Consider the following 19,628-nt stretch of genomic DNA (forward strand, 5'->3'; position numbering starts at 1 on the left):
CCACCCCCTCCATGCTGCTGTAGGAGGGAGTTTGTTAAAACTCAGATTTGATTGCAGCTTCTTATCCTGGCATTCAAGGCCCTTCATGATCTCCCTGGCTTTTTCTCTCTCTGATGACTTCCTTGACCCCCACCCTCACCCCTGCAGCCCCCACCCTAGTCTCCTCCCCAGGTCACAGAGCTTCATGATCACCCCTGTCTCACTTGGTGTCAGCACTGAGGCTTTTTTAAAGAAAAGTCTAAAGAGGGAGCTTCAGGCACAGTGTGATCCAGGTGCTCAGTTAACATGATTAGGACTCCAGGTCTCTGCTTCTTTTTAGGCAAGCTTTATTTCCAGGCAGACTTCCCTCCTTGAGGCTCCCAGAGGGCCCCTGGTACCTTAGAGCTTATGGTCAGACAGCTTGATCCTCCTCAAGGAAAGAGAACCTGTTTCTAATAGTTTCAGCAAACATCCCCAACAGGTGGCCACTCCCTGCACCCTCCACATTTCACAGAGCAGGCTGAGAGCCTGAGCAGTCAGGCCACATGCAATGCTCCTCAGGGAGAGCCAGGCTGGGGCTTGGGGCCAGTGGGCACAGTGCCCAGGGCCCTTTCTCCTCCCCGATGGACTCTGCCAGCACGAGTCCTTTCTCAGGCCCATGCCCTGGCCATGCTGTCTTGGTCCTGGGAGGCTTGTTCACCCCACTAACCCTGAGCCCCTGCAGGAAGGGATGTGACTGGGGCGGGGGCGCACAGGAGGCTTGAAAGCAGATTTGGGCAGGAAACCCCCATGGCCCACAGTGTCCACTCTCCTCTGACTCCTGGCCACAAAGTGGTCTTTGTTCCCAGCTCCTGGGAAGGCTCAGACAGGGTGTGTGTGTGTCGGGGTGGGTGGGAGGGTACTTCTGCCATGGCCTGAGCTGCCCACTCCTCCGGGGGGCCCTCACCAGAACCACCTGGATCTTCTGGCAGGCCTGACCTCCTCAGGGCCATGGCTGTGGGAGAAACCCCAGCTCCCAGACCATGGAGGCCAAGGCCTCCAGACCCAGGGAGGCCTGGGTTTGCATCCTATCTCTGCCTCTTCCTGATTCTGCGACCTTGAACAGCTCATTCCACCTCTTTGATCCCCATTCTCCTAATCTGTAAGTGGGCACTGAATTTCAGATGATTTACTGAGAATTTACTGTGTGCCAGACTTTCTGTGCCAAAAACAGCAGTGAACAGACAGGCAAAAAACCAGCCCCCCAGGGCTGACATCATAGTGGGAAGGGGCAGATAGGAAATAAGATCACTAAGTTAAAGGAAAAAAAAAGTGAGGTCTGCTAGGTAAGGAAGGCGATGGGAAGTGCTGGAGGTGTTGGCAGTGCAGGTGTGAGTTCAGACAGGCCGCTTGGGAAAGATGAGAAGGTGACGACTCCACAGGTTCCTGAAGGAGGTGAGGAAGGGGGTTTTGTGGGTGTCTGGGAAGGAGCATTACTCGGCAGAGGGAACAGCCAGTTCAAAGGCCCTGAGGTGAGCTTGAGTCTGGTGTGTGGAACGGCAAGGAGACCAGCGCACCGGGGTGGAGGCAGCCCAGGAGAGGGCATTAGGAGGTGAGGTCAGGGAGGCTCGGGCACTGTCAGTTGTGGGGAGAACGTTTGCTTTTATTCTCCGCCGGGTGAACTGAGCCTTCACTACTCCGTTGGTGACCCAGTTTTGTGGGTTTGAGAGGGACGTGGGAGAGCACAGACCCAGAAGGCCACGGCCCCTCTGGAGCCTGCATCCCCACCCCACATGACGTTGGGGCCATCGTGGCCCCATGGAGGGGGGTGTCAGCCCAAGCGTGGGCTCAGGGCCCAGTACCAGGGGCCCCGCCCGCCTTGTGGAAGAGGGATTGCGGGGCTGGCAGCCTCTCTGGTCGTGTCCAGACTGTGGGTGCCCGAGCGCTAACGTGGGCCTCCCTGGGCGCCCCTCTTTTGGGGTCTGTTGCCCTTGTGTTTGGAAGGAGAGAGCAGAGCTGAGGATGAAGGATGTGGTCTGCTGGGGGCCAGACAGACCAATTCCAGTCTGTCCGCTGCAGCTCCCCAGCTGAGTGGCCTGTCTGGGCTTCAGTCTTCTTGTCTGTAAAATGGGATTGTTAGTGAGCTCTCAGAGGAGTTAAACATGTCAGCGCCGGTCAAGTGCTTGGAGTGGGCCTGGCACTGGGCGGGCCAAGCCCCGGGCTCCTTTGTCAGTCTTTTTTTTTTTTTTTTTTTTTTTTCAGTCCTTGGCACCAAGTGAAGCAGGCGTCTGCTTTTTAAATCTATTGATATATTTCTTTTTGTTTCCCTTAAAAACATGCATTGAACAGAGCAAGGGTCACCCCGTGGCCGAGCCGATCTCTTCACGGCTTCTGGGGAGGCCTGTCAGCTATGGAAATCGGGGCTGTCAGTCTGAGGTCAGCCTGCCACCAGCTTTGATGCTTCTCCATCCAGCTGTCTGACCTGGTCCAGCCTGCCATGGTCAGAGGGCGATCATTCAGTGGGTCAGGTGTGCCCAAAGGAGCCGGGGCATTACCCCTGAGTCCCCCCAGGACTGTCATGGGGTGAGGGGAGAAGGCAGGAGGGGGGGCCCATGGCTCTGCTGCTTAGGAGCTGTGTGACCCTAGGCAGTTCCCTTAACCTCTCTGTGCCTCAGTTTCCTCATCTATAATGTGGGGATGATCATGACACCCACCACGTAAGATTATCGTGAGGATAAAGTGGTAATACTTTAAAATTTCTTAGAATATGGCCTGGGTTCAAATCCTGCCCCTGCCCCTTACAATGGGAAGTCACCTAACCTGCCTGTGCCTCAGCTCCACCATCTGTAAAATGGAAATAACGATCATCCCACCTCAGAAGGTGATGGGGATACATGAGACAAAGCTTGTGAAGCACCTAGCACAGCACCGGCACTTAATCAGGAGGAGTTGTTTCCATTACTAATGGGAAAATCTTTCTAACGAGGTGAGTCAAAGGGCCACGGAGAGAACTTCCATGTGTCCTGGCTGTGTGTACCACATCACCTCGCTGATGCCTCCCACCAGCCCATGAGGTGGGCACTAGCTCCCCCACTGTGCCGAGACTCAGAGAGGAGAAGCGACTTGTCCCAGATCCCTTAGCCGGTCGGCAGCAGATGAGTATCCAAAGCCCATCCTACCCTTTCCATTGAGGCAGCGATGCCTTCGGAGGTGGGGCCGACCCAGCCAGCACTGGCCGATCACTTGTCGGAGTGCAAGCAGCAATGGGCCGCTGTGTGCAGTTGTGGTTGGACCCAGGGGCGACTGGGGGCCCCCTTCTCCCCAGTGGCACTCGGGCCGGCTGGCCCTGCTGCTGGCTTTCTGTCAAGCGGTTATTTTCTCTTCAGCCCAAGTTGAGCCTCCGGGCATTGGTTTTCCCAGTGGCCCCTCTCTGATGCTGAACGCTCCCTCCTGGAGGCCCGCAGAGCCAGGCATCAGTCACGCCCCCATCGAGAGCCCTCCCCAGCCCTCGCTTCCCAAGCCCCTGTCCTGCTTGGGCTGGACCCTGACAAAGGCAGCCTGGCCAAGGGCTGACTTCCTAGTTCCCTTTCTCAAAGCTCAGTGGCTCCCTGGGGCTCCGGAGAAACGGAGATAGTGAAGGCAAATTAGCAATGCTTTCAGGAGAAATAAAATAAAAAAGAAACCCATCCACCCGGGCTGCAGCTTGGGGGCCGGGGACCAGGTGTGCGGTCTGTGCTCAACACTGTGTCTCTCCCTCCTCCTCCCCCGACTTGCCCAGCCTGTCTGCCGGATGGTCTGGCATTGCTGCGAAATGAATTTCCCTCTGAAGCGAGTTCTTACAGGACAGATTGACTGAAGGAAAAAGCTCATAATTGCCCATTGCTGGAAGGAGGAGACAGGAAAAAAAAAACACTCGGATAAAAATATCTCTGTTTTTTATGCGCTTTTCCAGCTGAAAATTGGTGGGAAAGCTGTTTTTGAAAAGCCTTCATCTATAAGCATATAATTACCAGGTCCCAGAACAAAAAAGAGAGAGAGCAGGAGAGAGCAGCCATGTTCTCCAAGGGAGGAGGACTGGGGTCCGAACCCTCCTGGGGTTTTCTATAAATAAAATAATTCCCTCAAAATCTCATGCCTGGGCTGATTGGAGCCAGCGATAGGGGGAGACACCCCCATTTTACAGATAAAGAAACAGAGACTCAAGTCACACGGTTAACTAGTAATTCTGTCCTTGCCTTGGTTCTTGGTTTGAATGCTGCCTGTTTCCCCCTGACCTGAGGATGTTTGTGAGAGTGGGGCACTGTCCCCTCTGAACAAGCATCAGCAGACATTGTAGCATTCCTTATGGGTGCCTTTCTGAATGTGGCAGGGGTCTTAGGTATCCAGAAGCCCCTTATCTGGCCATCAGCTATCCTGAGTGGCCTCCACCGCTGAGAGAGGTCATCAAGGCCACACCCTAAAATGCATGTGCCTTCTCTGCAGAAGAGTCTCTCAAGTCCTCACTTATTGCCCACTGACTCTGCGCACAGTTGTATGAATCTTGGTTTGCATCATCACACAGTCAGGCCTGTCTGACAGCTGAGCCCAAAGGCAGCAGAGCCCCACATCTCAGCTGTGCCAAGTGTGCCATCCAGCCCAGTCTGGCACCGTGTCATTCACTGGATCAAAATTTGAATATTGGGATGAGGAAAGGGCAGAGAGGTAGTGTTGAAGACACACCACAGAGACACCACAGTAAATGGGAGTTGTGCTTCAGCAGCCAGCATCCCGCACGCTCTGCTTCAGAACCAGCGTTAACCCACGGCTGTTCTGCTCCATTCTTTGGGATTCTTCGGCTCTGAATTTGGCACACTTGATTCTCTGCTTTCTTGTCCTTAGGAGATAATCTTCCCCCTCCCCCACCTCCAGACTCCTAAACTTGGAGCCAGCAAGCTTATCTCTGGTCTTCCCAGGACAGCCCGGGAGAGAAGGATTTTCCAGTGGCAGAGTCTAATTTGCATGGGATAAGACATGTTAATTCCAGAATTGCCCACATGAAATACCAGAGATGTTCACTGTCACACAGTTGATAGAACCCAGTCTTTTTAATTTTATTAGCTCAGAAATGTCTTGTTGAATCTAAATGAAGTGCGAATTAGGGAACCGTAATAGGAGGCATTATACTTAATGGGGTGTTGCCTGAATCTGTGGTTGTGGATGTGAACACAGGGCCTGGGGGTGGGGGAGGTGAGCAGAGCTGCTGGGGGCCAATTCCCGGGGCCCTGGAAATGATTTGTTATTTCCCACCTTCTGGCAAAGCTAAGGGAGCCTATCCCGGGTCTGGAGAAGCCATTTCTCAATGGTTAGAGCTGCAGGTGGTGAAGGTTCTCAGGCTTCCTTGGACCCAGGTTGAGCTACAGCCTTGACCCCAAGCTGAACCTGACCCTGACTCTAAAGCAGTGATTCTCAGTGAGGGCCAGGGCGGGGGTGGAGGCGACAGTATTGCTCCCCTAGAGCACATGTGGGTTGTCTAGAGTCATGGTTGATGTGGTGACTGGGGTGGGAAGCTACTGTCATCTAGTGGTTAGAGGGCAGGGATGCTGCTAAACATCGTACAGCAATCCAGCAAAAAAAACTATCAGTAGTGCCGAGGTTGAGAAACCTGCTGTAGATTGTAGATTGTAGATTCCTGGTTCTGACCGAGCCCCGACCTTGGCCAGGCTGTGTCCTGATCTTGAGCCAGGTTGACACCACCTCTGGCTGAACGCTAATCTGAGCCCCTCCCCACCTCGTGAAAAGGACGTGGCTGGGATGGGATAAGAGGCTTCTGCCCCCCGCTGGGGCTGATTTCCTCCCTAGCCCCCTCTCTCCCCCTCCTCTGAAGAGTGAAGAGGGGGACAGTCCTGTGAGTGAAGGCTTGCTGTGGCCAGGGGGCTGGGGAGGGAGTGGCCTGCCCACAGCTGGTGAATGGGGGTGGGGGCAGAGCGGGGAGGGGGGCGGGGTGTAGGCTTGGGTGAGGCCTGAAACAGCAGCAGAAGCCTGGGGGGTGTACAGGTGCCCGGAGGGGCAGGGGTGGCCCCAGAGACAGCACGGGAGAGCCGGCCCGCTTGACGGTTTGCCAGTTGACCTTACCCATCTCACTCCAGGGCGGAGAAGGGACTTGGAGAAGGAATGTGAAAAAAAGAACCTGGTCAAGGGAGCCTGGAGCATGGGGCAGGGTGGGCAGAGGCGCCTGGAGTCTGGTCCTGGCTATTAGCAGAGGCTGTCGTAGCCAAGGGTTGTGTGACCGTGGGCACGAGTTGTCCGTCTCTGAGCCTCAGCTTCTTTCTGTATACGTGGAATGATAGTTGTGGAGATGGTTGATCACTGGGCCGTCGCGCAGAGCCCAGTCTGTGGTGGGTGCTCCAGAGAGCGTTACTCAAGAGCACAGACAGAGTTGCCCTTGCGGGGAGAAGCCATGAGGCTCCCCCAGCGGAGACTCAGGTGGAGCTGGTGGCAGGAAGGAAGCCCTCTAACAGGCCACATCCACGAAGCAGAAGATTCCCAAGGCAGGAGGGCTTTGCCTGATGGAAATGACAGCGGAACTCAGGGCCTTTCGTCTCTTTCTCTCCTGCAGACGATGGGCCTTACTCCAAAGGAGGCAAGGACGCAGGAGGGGCTGATGTGGCTCTGGCGTGCCGCAGGCAGAGCATTCCAGGTAACCAACCTCCTCTCCTTCCCCTTCTCTGTCCTGGAGCACAGAGAGCTCCAGGTGGGGGTCAGACAGCGTGGGCTCTGCAGCTAACTCACTTTGTGACCTTAGACTAGTCACTTAACCTCTTTGATCCTCCTTCGTAAGAAGGACATGATTTCACCCAGTGTCATGCAGCCAAGGGTACTGAGGGGACTTACCAAGTATTGGCCTCACTTGTCCTGGAGCTGGGGGCCTAGAATTGCCCCACACTGCCCACTCACCCCCTGTCTGTTGGCAGAGGAGTTCCGAGGGGTCACCATGGTGGAGCTGACCAAGAAGGAAGACAGCACGCTGGGCCTGACCATCTCGGGTGGCACCGACAAGGATGGGAAGCCCAGGGTCTCCAACCTGAGGCCTGGGGGGCTCGCAGCCAGGTGAGAAGCGGGCTCAGTGGGGGCAGCAGGAAGGGGGCCGGGGGCAGTGGAGGAGGGTACTAGGGCCTTCGGCAGAGCAATCAGATAGCTGTTTCCTGGAGCACCTAAGAGCTTGGTGCCTGTGGAGGGAAGGCCCCCAGTGGAAGCTGGGATTCTAGGCCCTGGCTGCTTCTTTCCCTTTACACCAGAGCTGACTCAGCTCGGCCACAGCATCCCATGATCACCGCTCTCGGGCCCTCCAGGGCTTTGCATATGCAGTTTCCTCTGCCCAGAAGGCCCGTTCCCTAGGCATCCTCCTGGCAGACTCCTATTCATCCCTCCACACTGCCTCTGGGAAGCCCCCAGCACCCCAGGCTGAGGCAGGCGGTCGGCTCTGCTGGTACAGCCCTGTGTTCCACCTCTGCACACACTGCCTGCACCTATTATTTTACCTCTGGGGTCCCTTGGACCATGAGTTGCATGAAACCTAGGAGTTAGCCTCTCTATCACTGCCCCTCTGGGCCCAGGAAGAACATTAAGGAATATCAAAGGAGGTGATGATCTGGCCACTCTGTGGGCTGTCTGGGGCCTGTTAGAGCTATAACTATGAGGGTGACACCTCAGCAGGAGGGAAAGCGTGCAGACCAGCATCAGGGGAAAAGCTGGCCTGGGTGTTGGGCAGGTCTAGGTTAGAATCCCCACCCTCCTAACTCACTCGCTGTCTGACCCTGGACATGTCTGACCTCTCTGAGCCTCAGCTTCCCCATCTGTAAAATGGGGATCCAGAGACCATAAGGATTCAGTGGGAGGGGGGGATATGAAATGCCAGCACCTGTTACCACACGTGTGCTCTGGCTTCCTTTCTCCCAGGAGTGACCTGCTGAATGTGGGCGACTACATTCGGTCAGTGAACGGGATCCACTTGACCAGGCTCCGCCACGATGAGATCATCACTCTGCTCAAGAATGTGGGAGAGCGTGTGGTGCTGGAGGTGGAGTATGAGCTGCCCCCGCCCGGTGGGTGCCCTTGGACCGGGGACTTTCTCCACTGCCTTGGTCATGGGTGGACAAAGCTGCCTCCTTGCCAACACCTGGGTGGTGGGTGGGGATCATGCCAGCTGGGGTGGGCTGGACCTGGAGACTGGCCATAAACACCCATGCTGCACCTGGGGCCTTGCCTACAACTGCAGTACGCTGTCACCAGGAGGTGGTAGGGACCTGCTTATAACCCCTTGTCATCCTGCATATTTAGTTTCCAGATGCTTCTCCTTTAGGAGGGAAGGTTTTAGGAATGTCGCTGAATAAATTGTTCCCCGCCTTCCCATGCTGCCCTGAGTACAGTGGCCTAGGGTTTAGCTTAGCTCTGAATTTTCAAAGTTGGTCTGAAGTCTTGAAATTTGAGTAACTGTCTGGAATTCAGCTCTGGCCTAAGACTGCGAGCCATGGGCTCAAGCCTGAGTTCTGCTGTTATCTCTGTGGGAGCATGGGCTGGCCCTTTCCCCTCTCTAAGTGGTGGACTGAGTGGGTTTTAGGGAAGAGGGTGCCTCTAAGCTTCACTTGTCCTACCTGTAAAATGGGGCAAGGGGAATTTACCCTTCCTCTAATGTCTTTGACTGGTCACCCAACTCTCCTGGAATGAGCTTTGGGGACATCTGCCAGCTTGGTGATGCAACTGAAGGACTCAAGGAGTCCTCCATTTCTCCTCAGCCCCTGAGAACAACCCAGGGATCGTTTCAAAGACAGTGGATGTCTCCCTCTACAAGGAGGGCAATAGCTTTGGCTTTGTCCTCAGAGGTCAGTGTAAGAGTCACCTTTGGGGTCAAGGGACGGGAAGGCTAATGCCAATTCTATGTATGTTCTATTTTGCTCTAATGAATTACATACATGTATAATCTTCCTTCTGACTTTTAAGAACCATTAAAATCAAGTATTAAACGGAAAAATCGGCCAAGCAACAAAGTGGCCAAGCAACCGTTAAAACCAAGTATTAAACGGAAAAATTGGCCAAGCAACAAACGATTGGGGGAAGTGAGAGGGAAAAGTTGTAACAGAAAATGAAGTTTGGAGCTGCCTAGCAACCAGGGTAAAAAGGGAAATAGGATGAGGTCACAGGAAAGGAAGCAAGCTGTTTAACAGAGAGAGGACTTTGGTCCTATTCCCTACTTTTTGTCCGAACTCTGGGTGGGATTTACAGTTGATATCTCATAGGAGGGACTATGAATAGCAAGGACAGAGTCCTCAAGCAGATTTAATTAAGGAAGCCTGCTTAAGGTCTGGGTTGGGGCCTCCGGGATCCAGGGAGGGAGTGGATAGATGACTGTCGAATTCTGTCCAGGAGGTGCCCATGAAGACGGGCACAAGTCCCGGCCGCTCGTCCTGACCTACGTGCGGCCCGGCGGCCCTGCCGACAGGTGAGCCTGAGCCGGGATGCAGCTTACAGCCTCACCCTGCACTGCCCTCCCCCAGCTCCCCTAGGAAGAAGGCCGAAGGGACATCATACACATTATCCAGATGAGCAAACTGAGGTCCAGACAGGGGACATCCCTGCCCAGAGTCGCTCAGCGGATTATTGGTGGAGTCAGCACTAAACCCCAAATGAGAGCTTCCCCCAACCTTTCTTCCCCAAGGTCCTGCTGTCTCGGGGTGGGGGGTAGGATGGGGATGGAGAGTGAGCTTTAGTGTCATGTTACCCCTTCCCTGGCCTTCATTTTCCTGTCTGTGGAGTGGGTCCAATAGTGCAGCCCCTAAGAGCTGCTGTGAAGGAAGTGTGGGGCATGGTGACCAGCGTCACTGTGGTCCTCTGTGATGCAGCTTCCCCAGTCCTGGCTGCGCTGCCAGCCTGGCCCTGCCTGAGCCCCGCTCAGAACCTCAGAAGCACCAGGAGAGAGTGTGGAGTAGGAACACACCCAGTTTCCAACTCCTGACCCCATGACCTCCCAGAGGGAGATTCCTGGCCATTTTAAGAAACGCCTGGAAAGGCCTTGTCAGAAATCTAAACCTGACCTTGGGACGGGTCTGTGATGAGTTATTCATAGAACCTCCCAGAATAGCTTTGGCCACCTGTTTGGGCAGGCATTCCAGAGCTGGGATGTGACCCAAACGAAGGTGAACCCCCTCAGGCCCCTTCCCTGGGGCCCAGTGGAATTCCTTCCCAGGCATGTTTCTCACCAGCCCAGAATCACTGCTGAGAACCAGGGTGGGGACCCTCCGCAGGGACCGCTGTGCTGGCAGCTCGAAGCCTCCAGACTGCCCGCCCCGATGCTGAGTGGCCCGGCAGGGCTGGGACCCTGTCGGGGCCCTGGTGGTGACCTCGAAGGGCATCCCCAGCTCAGACGCTGGAGGGCTGAGCTGGGACTGAATTTATTTAAGTGCCTCTGGGAGAGGTCGGAGCTGACCCGACCCCCGTCTTCAGTGCCCACTTCAGTTATTCAGCTGCTTCCACATAACCTCCCTGGTTCTTTCACCCACATGTGCATTCCTTCCCTCATCCGCTCTGTCCCTTTCTCCTTCACCCACTCCCTGCCCTCCCTCTGTTCTCTGGCTTGCGCTGGGCGAGGCTGACTGACCGGGCCCTTCCCTGCAGGGAGGGCTCCTTGAAGGTGGGGGACAGGCTACTCAGCGTTGACGGAATCCTGCTGCATGGGGCCAGCCACGCCACTGCTCTGGCCACCCTGCGGCAGTGCAGCCACGAGGCACTCTTCCAGGTGGAGTATGATGTGGCCATTCCAGGTGAGTTGGGGGCCTATGGGCTAGGGTTGGAGCAGGAAGAGACCCAGGGATAGAGGGAAGGGGGTAGCGGGTACAGATCCTCACCACTGCAAAGGCTGTGTGACCTTGGCCCAGTCACAGCCTCTCTGAGCCTCTCTGGGTAGTAATACTCTGCCAGGCGTTGTTTGTTGCACTGGGGATCCACCTGAGAACAGCACAGATGAGGTCTCCATTCGCATGGGGCTGAGATTCTGGTGGGGAGAGACAGACAATAGATGGAATAAATCACATATAGAGTGTGTTAGATGATGATAAGTGTGTAAAAAAATCAGGGAGAGAGATGGGAAGGCTGGGTGTTGCCCTCTAATCTGCAGCCGTCCAGGTGAGAGAAAGGTGATGGTGGCTGGACCAGGGGCTGAGTTGGGGGATAGACGGGGTCAGATTCGGGAAATACGATGAAGGTCCACTGGCCTGGTTTGCAGATGTTTGGACATGGGGGTGGGGGTGAGAGTAGGAGGAGCCGGGTTTTGTTTTCCAGCCACTGGGTGGGTGAATGGGATGCCATTTTCTGAAAGGGGGAAGGCTCATAGTGAAACCCACAATTCCGTGTATTCAGTCGGCTCTCGAATATATGCAAGCAAATTAGTATTGTCCAGCAAAGACCTGGGCTCAGAGCCCCTGAAACCTAAATTCCTGCCCCTCATCTGCTTCTGAGTGGCTGTGTGACCTTGGACGAGGTCTTTGCCTCCACGCATCTCAGTTTTCTTGTCTGTAAAGTGGGTGCAGTGATCCCTCCCTGGCAGTGAGGGTTAAGTCGAGATGGAGAAAGGTGCTCAATGTTTGCATCTCAAACTCTTCTTTCCTTCCACTTACCAGACACAGTGGCCAACGCTTCAGGGCCCTTGATAGTGGAAATAACCAAGACGCCAGGGTCCGCCTTGGGGATCTCGCTCACCACTGGCTCCCACCGGAACAAGCCAGTCATCATCATCGACCGCATCAAGCCGGCCAGTGTGGTGGACAGGTGGGCACCCACTGAGAGCTGCCACGGCGTGGGGGCTGCAGGGGGAGAGCCGCCCAGAGCTCTGTCCGGCTGGACCAGCCTCCCCCTTTGCTCCCTGACCCGGCCAGGAGTGGGGCCCTGCATGCCGGAGACCGCATCCTGTCCATCGATGGCACCAGCACTGAACACTGCTCGCTGCTTGAAGCCACCAAGCTCCTGGCTAGCGTGGTGGAGAAAGTGCGGCTGGAGATCCTACCTGTGCCCCAGAGTCGGCGGCCCCTGAAGCCCTCAGAGGCAGGTGGGTCCCCTTGGCAGACCTCAGAGCTCAAACCTGAAGGCTAACGGACCAAAGCCCCGGGCAGGCTAAAATTTACTGGAACAAATGTCCATTCCCACAGGGAAGCTCGAACTGTCAAGTGCAGCAGCTAAGGGTGGGGAGGTGGGGCAGATAAACAACTTGGGTGTTTGATTTGACAGCTTGCTGGCATGGATGGCCCAAAAGCCAGTTCCATCACTGGTTACTTTAATAGAAGTATAAGGGCTAGAACAAGGGAGGGGACAGTCCTTTTGTGCCCTGTGCTACTCAGGGTTTGGACCCTGGACTCAGCTCAGGGCCCTCGGCAGGTCCAGAGAAGGCAGCCAAGCAGTCAGGGAGGGCCTAGAGCCACCCCTGTGAGGAGTCGGGGGCTCCCAGCTTGGACCAGGGACCTAGGCGCTGGGCAGCTCTAAGAGCAGAGGGAGCAGATGGTCTGGGGTCCCAGAGGGTAGAGCGGGGGCCTGGGGCAGGCTGGAGGGTGGTCAGAGGAAGGCAGCCTCCTGCTCAGGGCAGGCAAGTGCTTCCAGCAGCCTAACCCTTGGGTTTCGAGTTCACATCCCAGCTTCGTCCCTAACAGCTGGACAGGTGCTTTGCCTCTCTGAGCCTCAGCCGCCTCATCTGTAAATAGGCGTCAGGACCCCGAGTGCACAGGCTTGGTCAAGGTGGTCAGGCTGTGAATTCCAGCCCTTGGGGCACAGTGGGGGAGGGGGGCGAGGATGGAGTCTGCCTGCCCCACCCTTTGCAAGCCCAATCTTCCAGAAGAGAAAAATTCTGCAGATCAGATGTGTGGGGACCGGCATCTCTGGTCTCTGCCAGGGTCGGTAAGGAACCCGACAAGCCACAGCAGGAGCTGATGGAGGAGGCTTTGGGGCTTGAAGTCCCGTCCTCTGTTCCCCTACCCCCTGCTGTGGTGCCTGGGCTTCCCACGGGTCATCTGGGTTCACCCACATGACAAGTCTGCAAGGTTGGTACAGAGGCGCTGAGGTTCCCAGCAGGGCAGGTCCTTCCGAGAGCACACAGCTGCTGACAGTCCCCCTGGCTGTCACTGAATAAGCCTCTGCTAAGCACCCAGCACTGCTGTAAGCACGTCACACGTGCTAACTCATTCTGATCCTCCCAGCTTCCCTAGGAAGTAGCCACTGTCTTTGTCCCATTTTACAGATATGACAATGAGGTGCAGGGGGGCTAAGTGACTTATCCCAGTCCCACAGCTGGTCAGTGATGGAGCCAGGATTGGACCCGGCTGCTGGCCCCAGAGGTGGCCCAGCCCCCGGGTGGGGTTGGGGTCACCAAACAGGGAGGCAGAGTCAGTGGGCTGAGATCACCGGGGCCTCACCCATCCCTCCAAGAACATGTTGCATCAGGCTGGACATCCCCCCACAAGTCCTGCAGCAGAAGGAAGAGCCAGTACAGGGCCTGGGGCAGCGGGTAGGAGGGGGATGCTGGGGATGTGAAGGGGGCAGGATCTGGTAGAGGGTCTGCGGGGTCCCCTGGGAAGCAGATGCTTAGCTGGAGTAAAGAGTTCGCTGGGGTTGAGGCCTGTGGAAGGTGGAGGGGAGGAAGCGGGAACAGCCTCAGACTGTGATGCAGGTCTGGGCAGGCCTGGGCCAACCCAACAGGGACCCAGGTGGCCCCCGACAGCCCAGCGCGGAGCAGAAATGCCAGGCCATGGTGCCCTGCATGCTCAGCCCCCGGCCCAGGCTGCAGCACTGCGGCAGACTCCGAAGGTGCTGCAGCTGGTCACCGTCTGCAAACTGCACTCCTCGGAGCTGACCCGTCAGTTCTTGAGCTCCAAAGCCAGTCAGCCTGGTTCACATCCTGCTCCTCCAGCACCTCCCAGCTGTGGGCCTTGGTCTGGGCCAGCTTTCCCTCTCCTGCCCCTGCCTCTCGGGCTGAGCCCTGAGCACAGTGCCTGGCACACAGTGGGCATCCAGGACGTGCAGGCAAAATCTCGAATGCCTGGCTTGGCTTGGGAAACTCTGGATCTTCTCTTCCCGCTCTCCTCCCCTCATTGTGCGGACAGGAGCTCATCCTTCAGGGGTGCGGTGATCCAGACCTGCTCAGCCCCCAACGTCTGTCTCTCCTCTTTCTCTGCCACAGTGAAGGTGCAGAGGAGTGAGCAGTCACGTCGCTGGGACCCCTGCGAGCCCCCCTGCCCCAGCCCCCGGCCCGGCCACTGCAGAACACCCGCCTGGGCCACCCCTGCCAGCCAGGACCAGAGCCGATGTAAGGTGCCCTCCCCGCTGTCACTTTCCCCTATTGCTAGGCAGGGGCTTGAGCCTGCTTTATAGGGAAGGAAGCCAAGACTCAGAGAAGTCAGGGGTCCTCGCAGCATCACCTCACACATTAGTGACGAGATGGGCCCCTGTCTGGCAGCTGGGTTTCACCAGGTCTGTGAAAACCCTGCAAGCTTTGAGGCCCAGAGTGGGAGAGACTGGCTCGCAGAGGTCACACAGCGAGCATGGTGGAGGGGGGAAGGCATCCCTGTGTCTCCCTGAGGCAGGGTGAAGGGCTCTGCTGGGGCTCATGGTTCTGTGCTCTCATCTCCCCCAGCCTTGTCCTCATCTCCCTTTTCCTCGCCGACCATGAACCATGCCTTTCCCTGCACCAATCCCAGCACCCTTCCTCGCGGATCCCAGCCCATGAGCCCCCGGACCACAATGGGGCGGAGGAGGCAGCGAAGAAGAGAACACAAGAGCTCATGTAAGCCATGGTCTCTTCCCTCCCCTCTGGGCTGCCTCTGTGCCTGAGAGAGAGATTTGCTAAAGGGTATGGGGCATTTGGGGCAGGGCTGGGGGTGGGTGGGGGGCATTAAATAGCATGCATGATACACCAGGCTGCTGCGGATGGTTGGGCAGGTTGTGCACTGCACAAGGGCACACCTGAGGGGTGACAGTTACTTTGTACACTTTGTCTTGTATTTTTATTATGAAAATTCCCAGCAGGTGGTGGCAAAGTGTCTTGAGGAAAGGATGCCTTTTCAGATTTGCACGAAGGTCTCACAGTAACTCCATTTCATTTTTCTCTCCTTCAGCCCTCTGATCCATTCCAGGGTGTGGTGTTACTTTGTCTTTACCACCTCTCTGACATTTGTTAATTTTCCCTAAGAGACACACAGGCCTGAAACTAGCCATCCAGAATATAGTAATTTTTAATTTTATTAGATATATATTTCTACTTAACTTTTGCTTATAAACATTTCTCTTTATTTATGATCACTATATATAGTTCCTTTTGAAATGAAGGTATTTAAGTTTTTTTTTTTTTGCGGTACACGGGCCTCTCACTGCTGTGGCCTCTTCCGTTGCGGAGCACAGGCTCCGGACGCGCAGGCCCAGCGGCCACGGCTCACGGGCCCAGCCGCTCTGCGGCATGTGGGATCTTCCTGGACCGGGGCACGAACCCGTGTCCCTTGCATCAGCAGGCGGACTTTCAACCACTGCGCCACCAGGGAAGCCTGTATTTAAGTATTTTTAAAAATGAATAAATGGAAAGACAAATAGTAATGAATGATAATGCAGGAAACATGTGGAAGTAGCAAAAGTCACAAGAATGCCCAGAATTTTGAAATCTTTCCTGGGAAGAATCTTGATGTTGAAAGTGTTCCCAGCCTCCTTCCGTGGGTGTTGGGGAGGCCTCCAGAAAGAATGGAAGTTCAGACTGGGCCATTTAGGATTGAACCAGGTGAGGGAAGAGAGAAATATAAGCCATCTGGCACCTGAAAGGAGCTAAATATGGTTATGAGCTTTCTGGCAGCCAAGGTGAAAAGGGAAACAGAATTCAGAGTCAGATGAGAGTAACAATACACCTTTACCAGCCACCTTTGTCACCCACTGAAGCAGGTGGTGTGTAGGTGAAAAGATTCAGAAGTGTCGTTCACAGGCAGGAGCTTATGGAGCCTGGGGACTCTTGGGACCCCTTACCTGTCTCCTTCCTTGATGATAACAATTAATTAGTTAAATAAAATTTTTTGAACACCTCCAATGTTCCAGGTACAATTCTTATCATTGAGGTGAAAAAATAATGAAATAGTGAAAAAATCAATAGTGAAAAAAATAATGAATATAAATATAATAACACAATATACCCAACAATAAAGTATTACATATATTATAATGTATATATAATATACAATAGTATAAAAAAATAATATATAAAGATACAACAGTATAATTAGTGGAATGAAATATAATAAGTTTTATTTAATAATTGATATCCTTATCCATATTAATAATACAAATGTATTTTATATTTGGAATATAAAATAAAATATATTAAATAACATATCAAATAGTTAAACAGTTATCGTATTACCCAGAAATTCCACTCTTAAGTAAATGCCCAAGAAAAATGAAAACACATATGTCATGTTCACCCAAAAACGTATTTACACATGTTTATACAGTGTTATTCATAATACCCAAAAGGTGGAAACAACCCAGATGTCCATCAATGGATGGATTAAAAAAATGTGGTATCATCATACAGTTAGATATTAGCTTCAAGAAGGAAGGGAATTTTGATATGTGCTACATGGATGAATCCTGAAAACATTATGCTAATTGAAAGAAACCAGACACAAAAGACCATGTATAGTATGATTCCATTGATATGATATGTCCAGAAAAGGCAACTCTAAAGACATTGAAAGTAGATTAGTGGTTGCTTAGGGCTGGAAGAGATGGGAGGATTTGGGTGATTAACTAAAGGAAACAGGGTTTCTTTTTTTTTTTTTTTTTAACAGGTTTCTTTAAGGGATTGAAAATGTCCCAAAATTGAGTGAGGGGATGGCTGTACAACTTGAACGTACTAAATATTAGAGTGTTGAATTGTACACTCTGTGGGTGTATACTGTGGTAGCCGAATTGTATCTCAGTAAAGGTGTTACCAAAAATGGCATAATATATACTATCATATCTAACAGTAATATAATGTGATATTTGGTATATGATATAATAATAAAGTAAGCTGAAATATAACATCACACAACATGACATGACATAATATCACTGACCCTCAGAGCCTCTGTTTTACAACACGGCAGTCCCGGCAGCTGTCTTCCTTAATCCTTGCCACAGCTCTGCCAGGTGGGACTCATGATCTCATTGCTCAGGTGAGGAAACCAACGCTCAGAATGGACCTCGACTTGCCCCGCCCCACCCCGGGCCAGTCAGGCCTCACTCTCGCCTCTCTGACTTCAGGTGTCTGGGCTGAGGGAGGATGGGCTTTGGCAGGAAGGCGTCCCTGGGGCTGTGCCTTGAGCGCCGTGCCTGCCTGCCCCGCAGTGTCGCTGGCCTCCAGCACCGTGGGGCCAGGCGGCCAGATTGTGCACACAGAGACCACCGAGGTCGTGCTCTGCGGAGACCCCCTCAGCGGCTTCGGTCTCCAGCTGCAGGGAGGCATCTTCGCCACCGAGACCCTGTCCTCCCCACCCCTCGTGCGTTTTATTGAGCCTGACAGCCCGGCGGAGAGGTGAGCCTACTGCCCCCAACCCACTGGGCCTACCACTCTCCAATTTGGGGGTGGGGGGCTTACGGGCAGCCAGGGAAACCAAGTCACACACCAAGCCTGGCTGCACAGTTGTATCTCATCAACTATCACGTCAACCCCGTTACCAGCCCCATTTTGTAGATGAGGAATCTGAGGCTCAGAGAAGCTGATTCACCTGCCTAGGGTCACACAACTCGAGTGACCCAGGACGTGAACCCCTGTGTGACTGAAGTCAGAGTCCTCTATATACATCTCCTAAGGCATGGCATCATCCGCATTGGACAGACAGAGAAACTGAGGCCCAGCAAGGTCACACTTTAGCCAGAGTCCTGTGGTAAATTGCCTGAGGATCTACAGCTGGCACAGGGTGGAGCTGAGCGTTCCACCCCCGCCTGGGAGGTGGGGCCCAGTTTGAGCCTGGCCCTGCTCCTGGTAATATTCCTCTCTCCCAATGCGGCTTCTTCTCTCTGCCGGGCTGCCCGGTTCAGGTGTGGGCTGCTGCAGGTAGGGGACCGCATCCTGGCCATCAATGGCATTGCCACCGAGGACGGGACGATGGAGGAAGCTAACCAGCTGCTGCGGGACGCGGCGCTGGCCCACAAGGTCGTGCTGGAGGTGGAGTTTGACGTTGCCGGTGAGTGGGTGCCCCGAGCTTCCTCCTCCTTGGGACCCTGTGCTCCCTCCTCTCACTACCCTGCTCCTCCCAACCTCCCGCCCTGCCCTTACCCTTCTCCCCGCATTTGCAGTGTGTCCCCAGCACTAATGGTGGGAGAAAGGCACTGGCGGGGTGGAAGGAATTGCAAATGCCAGCATGAGGGTTGATGAGGGTTTTTGCAGTGGAACAGGAGCTGAGGGGTGGGGTGGGATGAGGGTTTATGCAGAGACCCCTAAACAACTCAGTTAGAATTCTGGTTCTGTGATTTGGACACTGTGTGACTTTGGACAGGACCCTTTCTCCCCCACCCTTAGGTTCCCCCAGTGTAAAATAGTGAATAGAATCCTCTATCACAAGGGGTGTTGTTCAGACTAGATGAGATAAAGCGTGTGAAAGCACCAGCTGAGGCCCGGCCTGTGAAAGGCGCCCAGTAAGTCATTGCTGGATCCAAACAGATTGGGCTGGGCCATGGGGCCCCCGGCAGGGCGGCAGCCATAAAGTTTGGGTTCTAGTCCTGACTCTGCTCTGACCTGGTGGGTGCTTGTCTCCGACAAGTCAGTGCACCATGTCTCAGTTTCCTCATCTGTGGGTGCAAGAAGCAGGATGGGATTGTTTGGGGTCCCTCCCCACTGGACCAGAATGGGTGTGGGGCGGGGACTCCCTGAGGCCCTTCCCTTGAGTCTCACGTGGGTGTGTGTCTGTTTGCACTCAGAGTCCGTCATCCCGAGCAGCGGCACCTTCCACGTGAAGCTGCCCAAGAGGCGTGGCGTGGAGCTGGGCATCACCATCAGCTGTGAGTCCCCTCCGCGCACGCTCTCCGCCTGCCCCGAGAAAACGCCCAGCACCTGGCCGGGCGGGAAGGCTCTGGGTGGGAGGGAGGGCTGGCTGACGTGGCTTACCTCCACTGCAGTGCCCCGTTGTGTGTCCTTAGGCAAGGCTTCTCAAGGCCTCGGTTTCCCGTTCTGCACAATGGGAATCTCCTGGCCTTTTTAGTCCCCAGGGGTAGTGAAGTGGTTTGTAAGGCGCCAGACATACAGGCCAGGTTTAGTTTTCTGTTTGCCTCTGTGTTCCCAGGGCCCAGAAAAGGGCTAGAACACAGTAGGTGCTTAATTCATGTTTGTCAAAGGAATGAAAGTGAGGGACTGCAGAATGGAAAGAGAAAGGTAGAACACATAAGCATGGGAACAGTCAGAACCCTCCCCAGCCTGCATCTCACTCAGGAAAAGCTGAAGCCCTCTGACTTCATCTCCTGCCGTCTCCTCATCACGCCCCGAAGGGGTAACTGTCCAGAAGGGCTGCTGCTGCAGCTCCTTCCTGCCCCGGACCCTGCAGTCAGTGGCGGTGGGAGTTTAAGCAATCAAGGGGGAGAAGCTTCTTCCAGCCCAGGAACCTCTGGGCAGGGCCACCAGGTGCAGTTGCTCAGGTTGTACAGGA

General features: G+C 54.5%; 1 protein-coding gene across 1 annotated transcript in view; it reads left to right on the top strand.

Annotated features, from left to right (window-relative positions):
- The window catches only part of GRIP2 (glutamate receptor interacting protein 2), a 58,546-nt gene that overhangs the window by 1,328 nt on the left and 37,590 nt on the right, over positions 1-19,628 (top strand). The window contains exons 2-14 of the mRNA XM_060109859.1: positions 6,554-6,634; positions 6,909-7,044; positions 7,894-8,039; positions 8,730-8,816; positions 9,358-9,433; positions 10,606-10,751; positions 11,607-11,754; positions 11,862-12,031; positions 14,150-14,275; positions 14,603-14,752; positions 17,335-17,521; positions 18,028-18,173; positions 18,907-18,987. Coding sequence (XP_059965842.1) covers positions 6,554-6,634; positions 6,909-7,044; positions 7,894-8,039; positions 8,730-8,816; positions 9,358-9,433; positions 10,606-10,751; positions 11,607-11,754; positions 11,862-12,031; positions 14,150-14,275; positions 14,603-14,752; positions 17,335-17,521; positions 18,028-18,173; positions 18,907-18,987 — 1,680 coding nt within the window. The remainder of the gene's footprint in view (positions 1-6,553; positions 6,635-6,908; positions 7,045-7,893; positions 8,040-8,729; positions 8,817-9,357; positions 9,434-10,605; positions 10,752-11,606; positions 11,755-11,861; positions 12,032-14,149; positions 14,276-14,602; positions 14,753-17,334; positions 17,522-18,027; positions 18,174-18,906; positions 18,988-19,628) is intronic.

This window comes from Mesoplodon densirostris, chromosome 10, assembly GCF_025265405.1.
Source record: "Mesoplodon densirostris isolate mMesDen1 chromosome 10, mMesDen1 primary haplotype, whole genome shotgun sequence".
Lineage (NCBI taxonomy): Eukaryota > Metazoa > Chordata > Mammalia > Artiodactyla > Ziphiidae > Mesoplodon > Mesoplodon densirostris.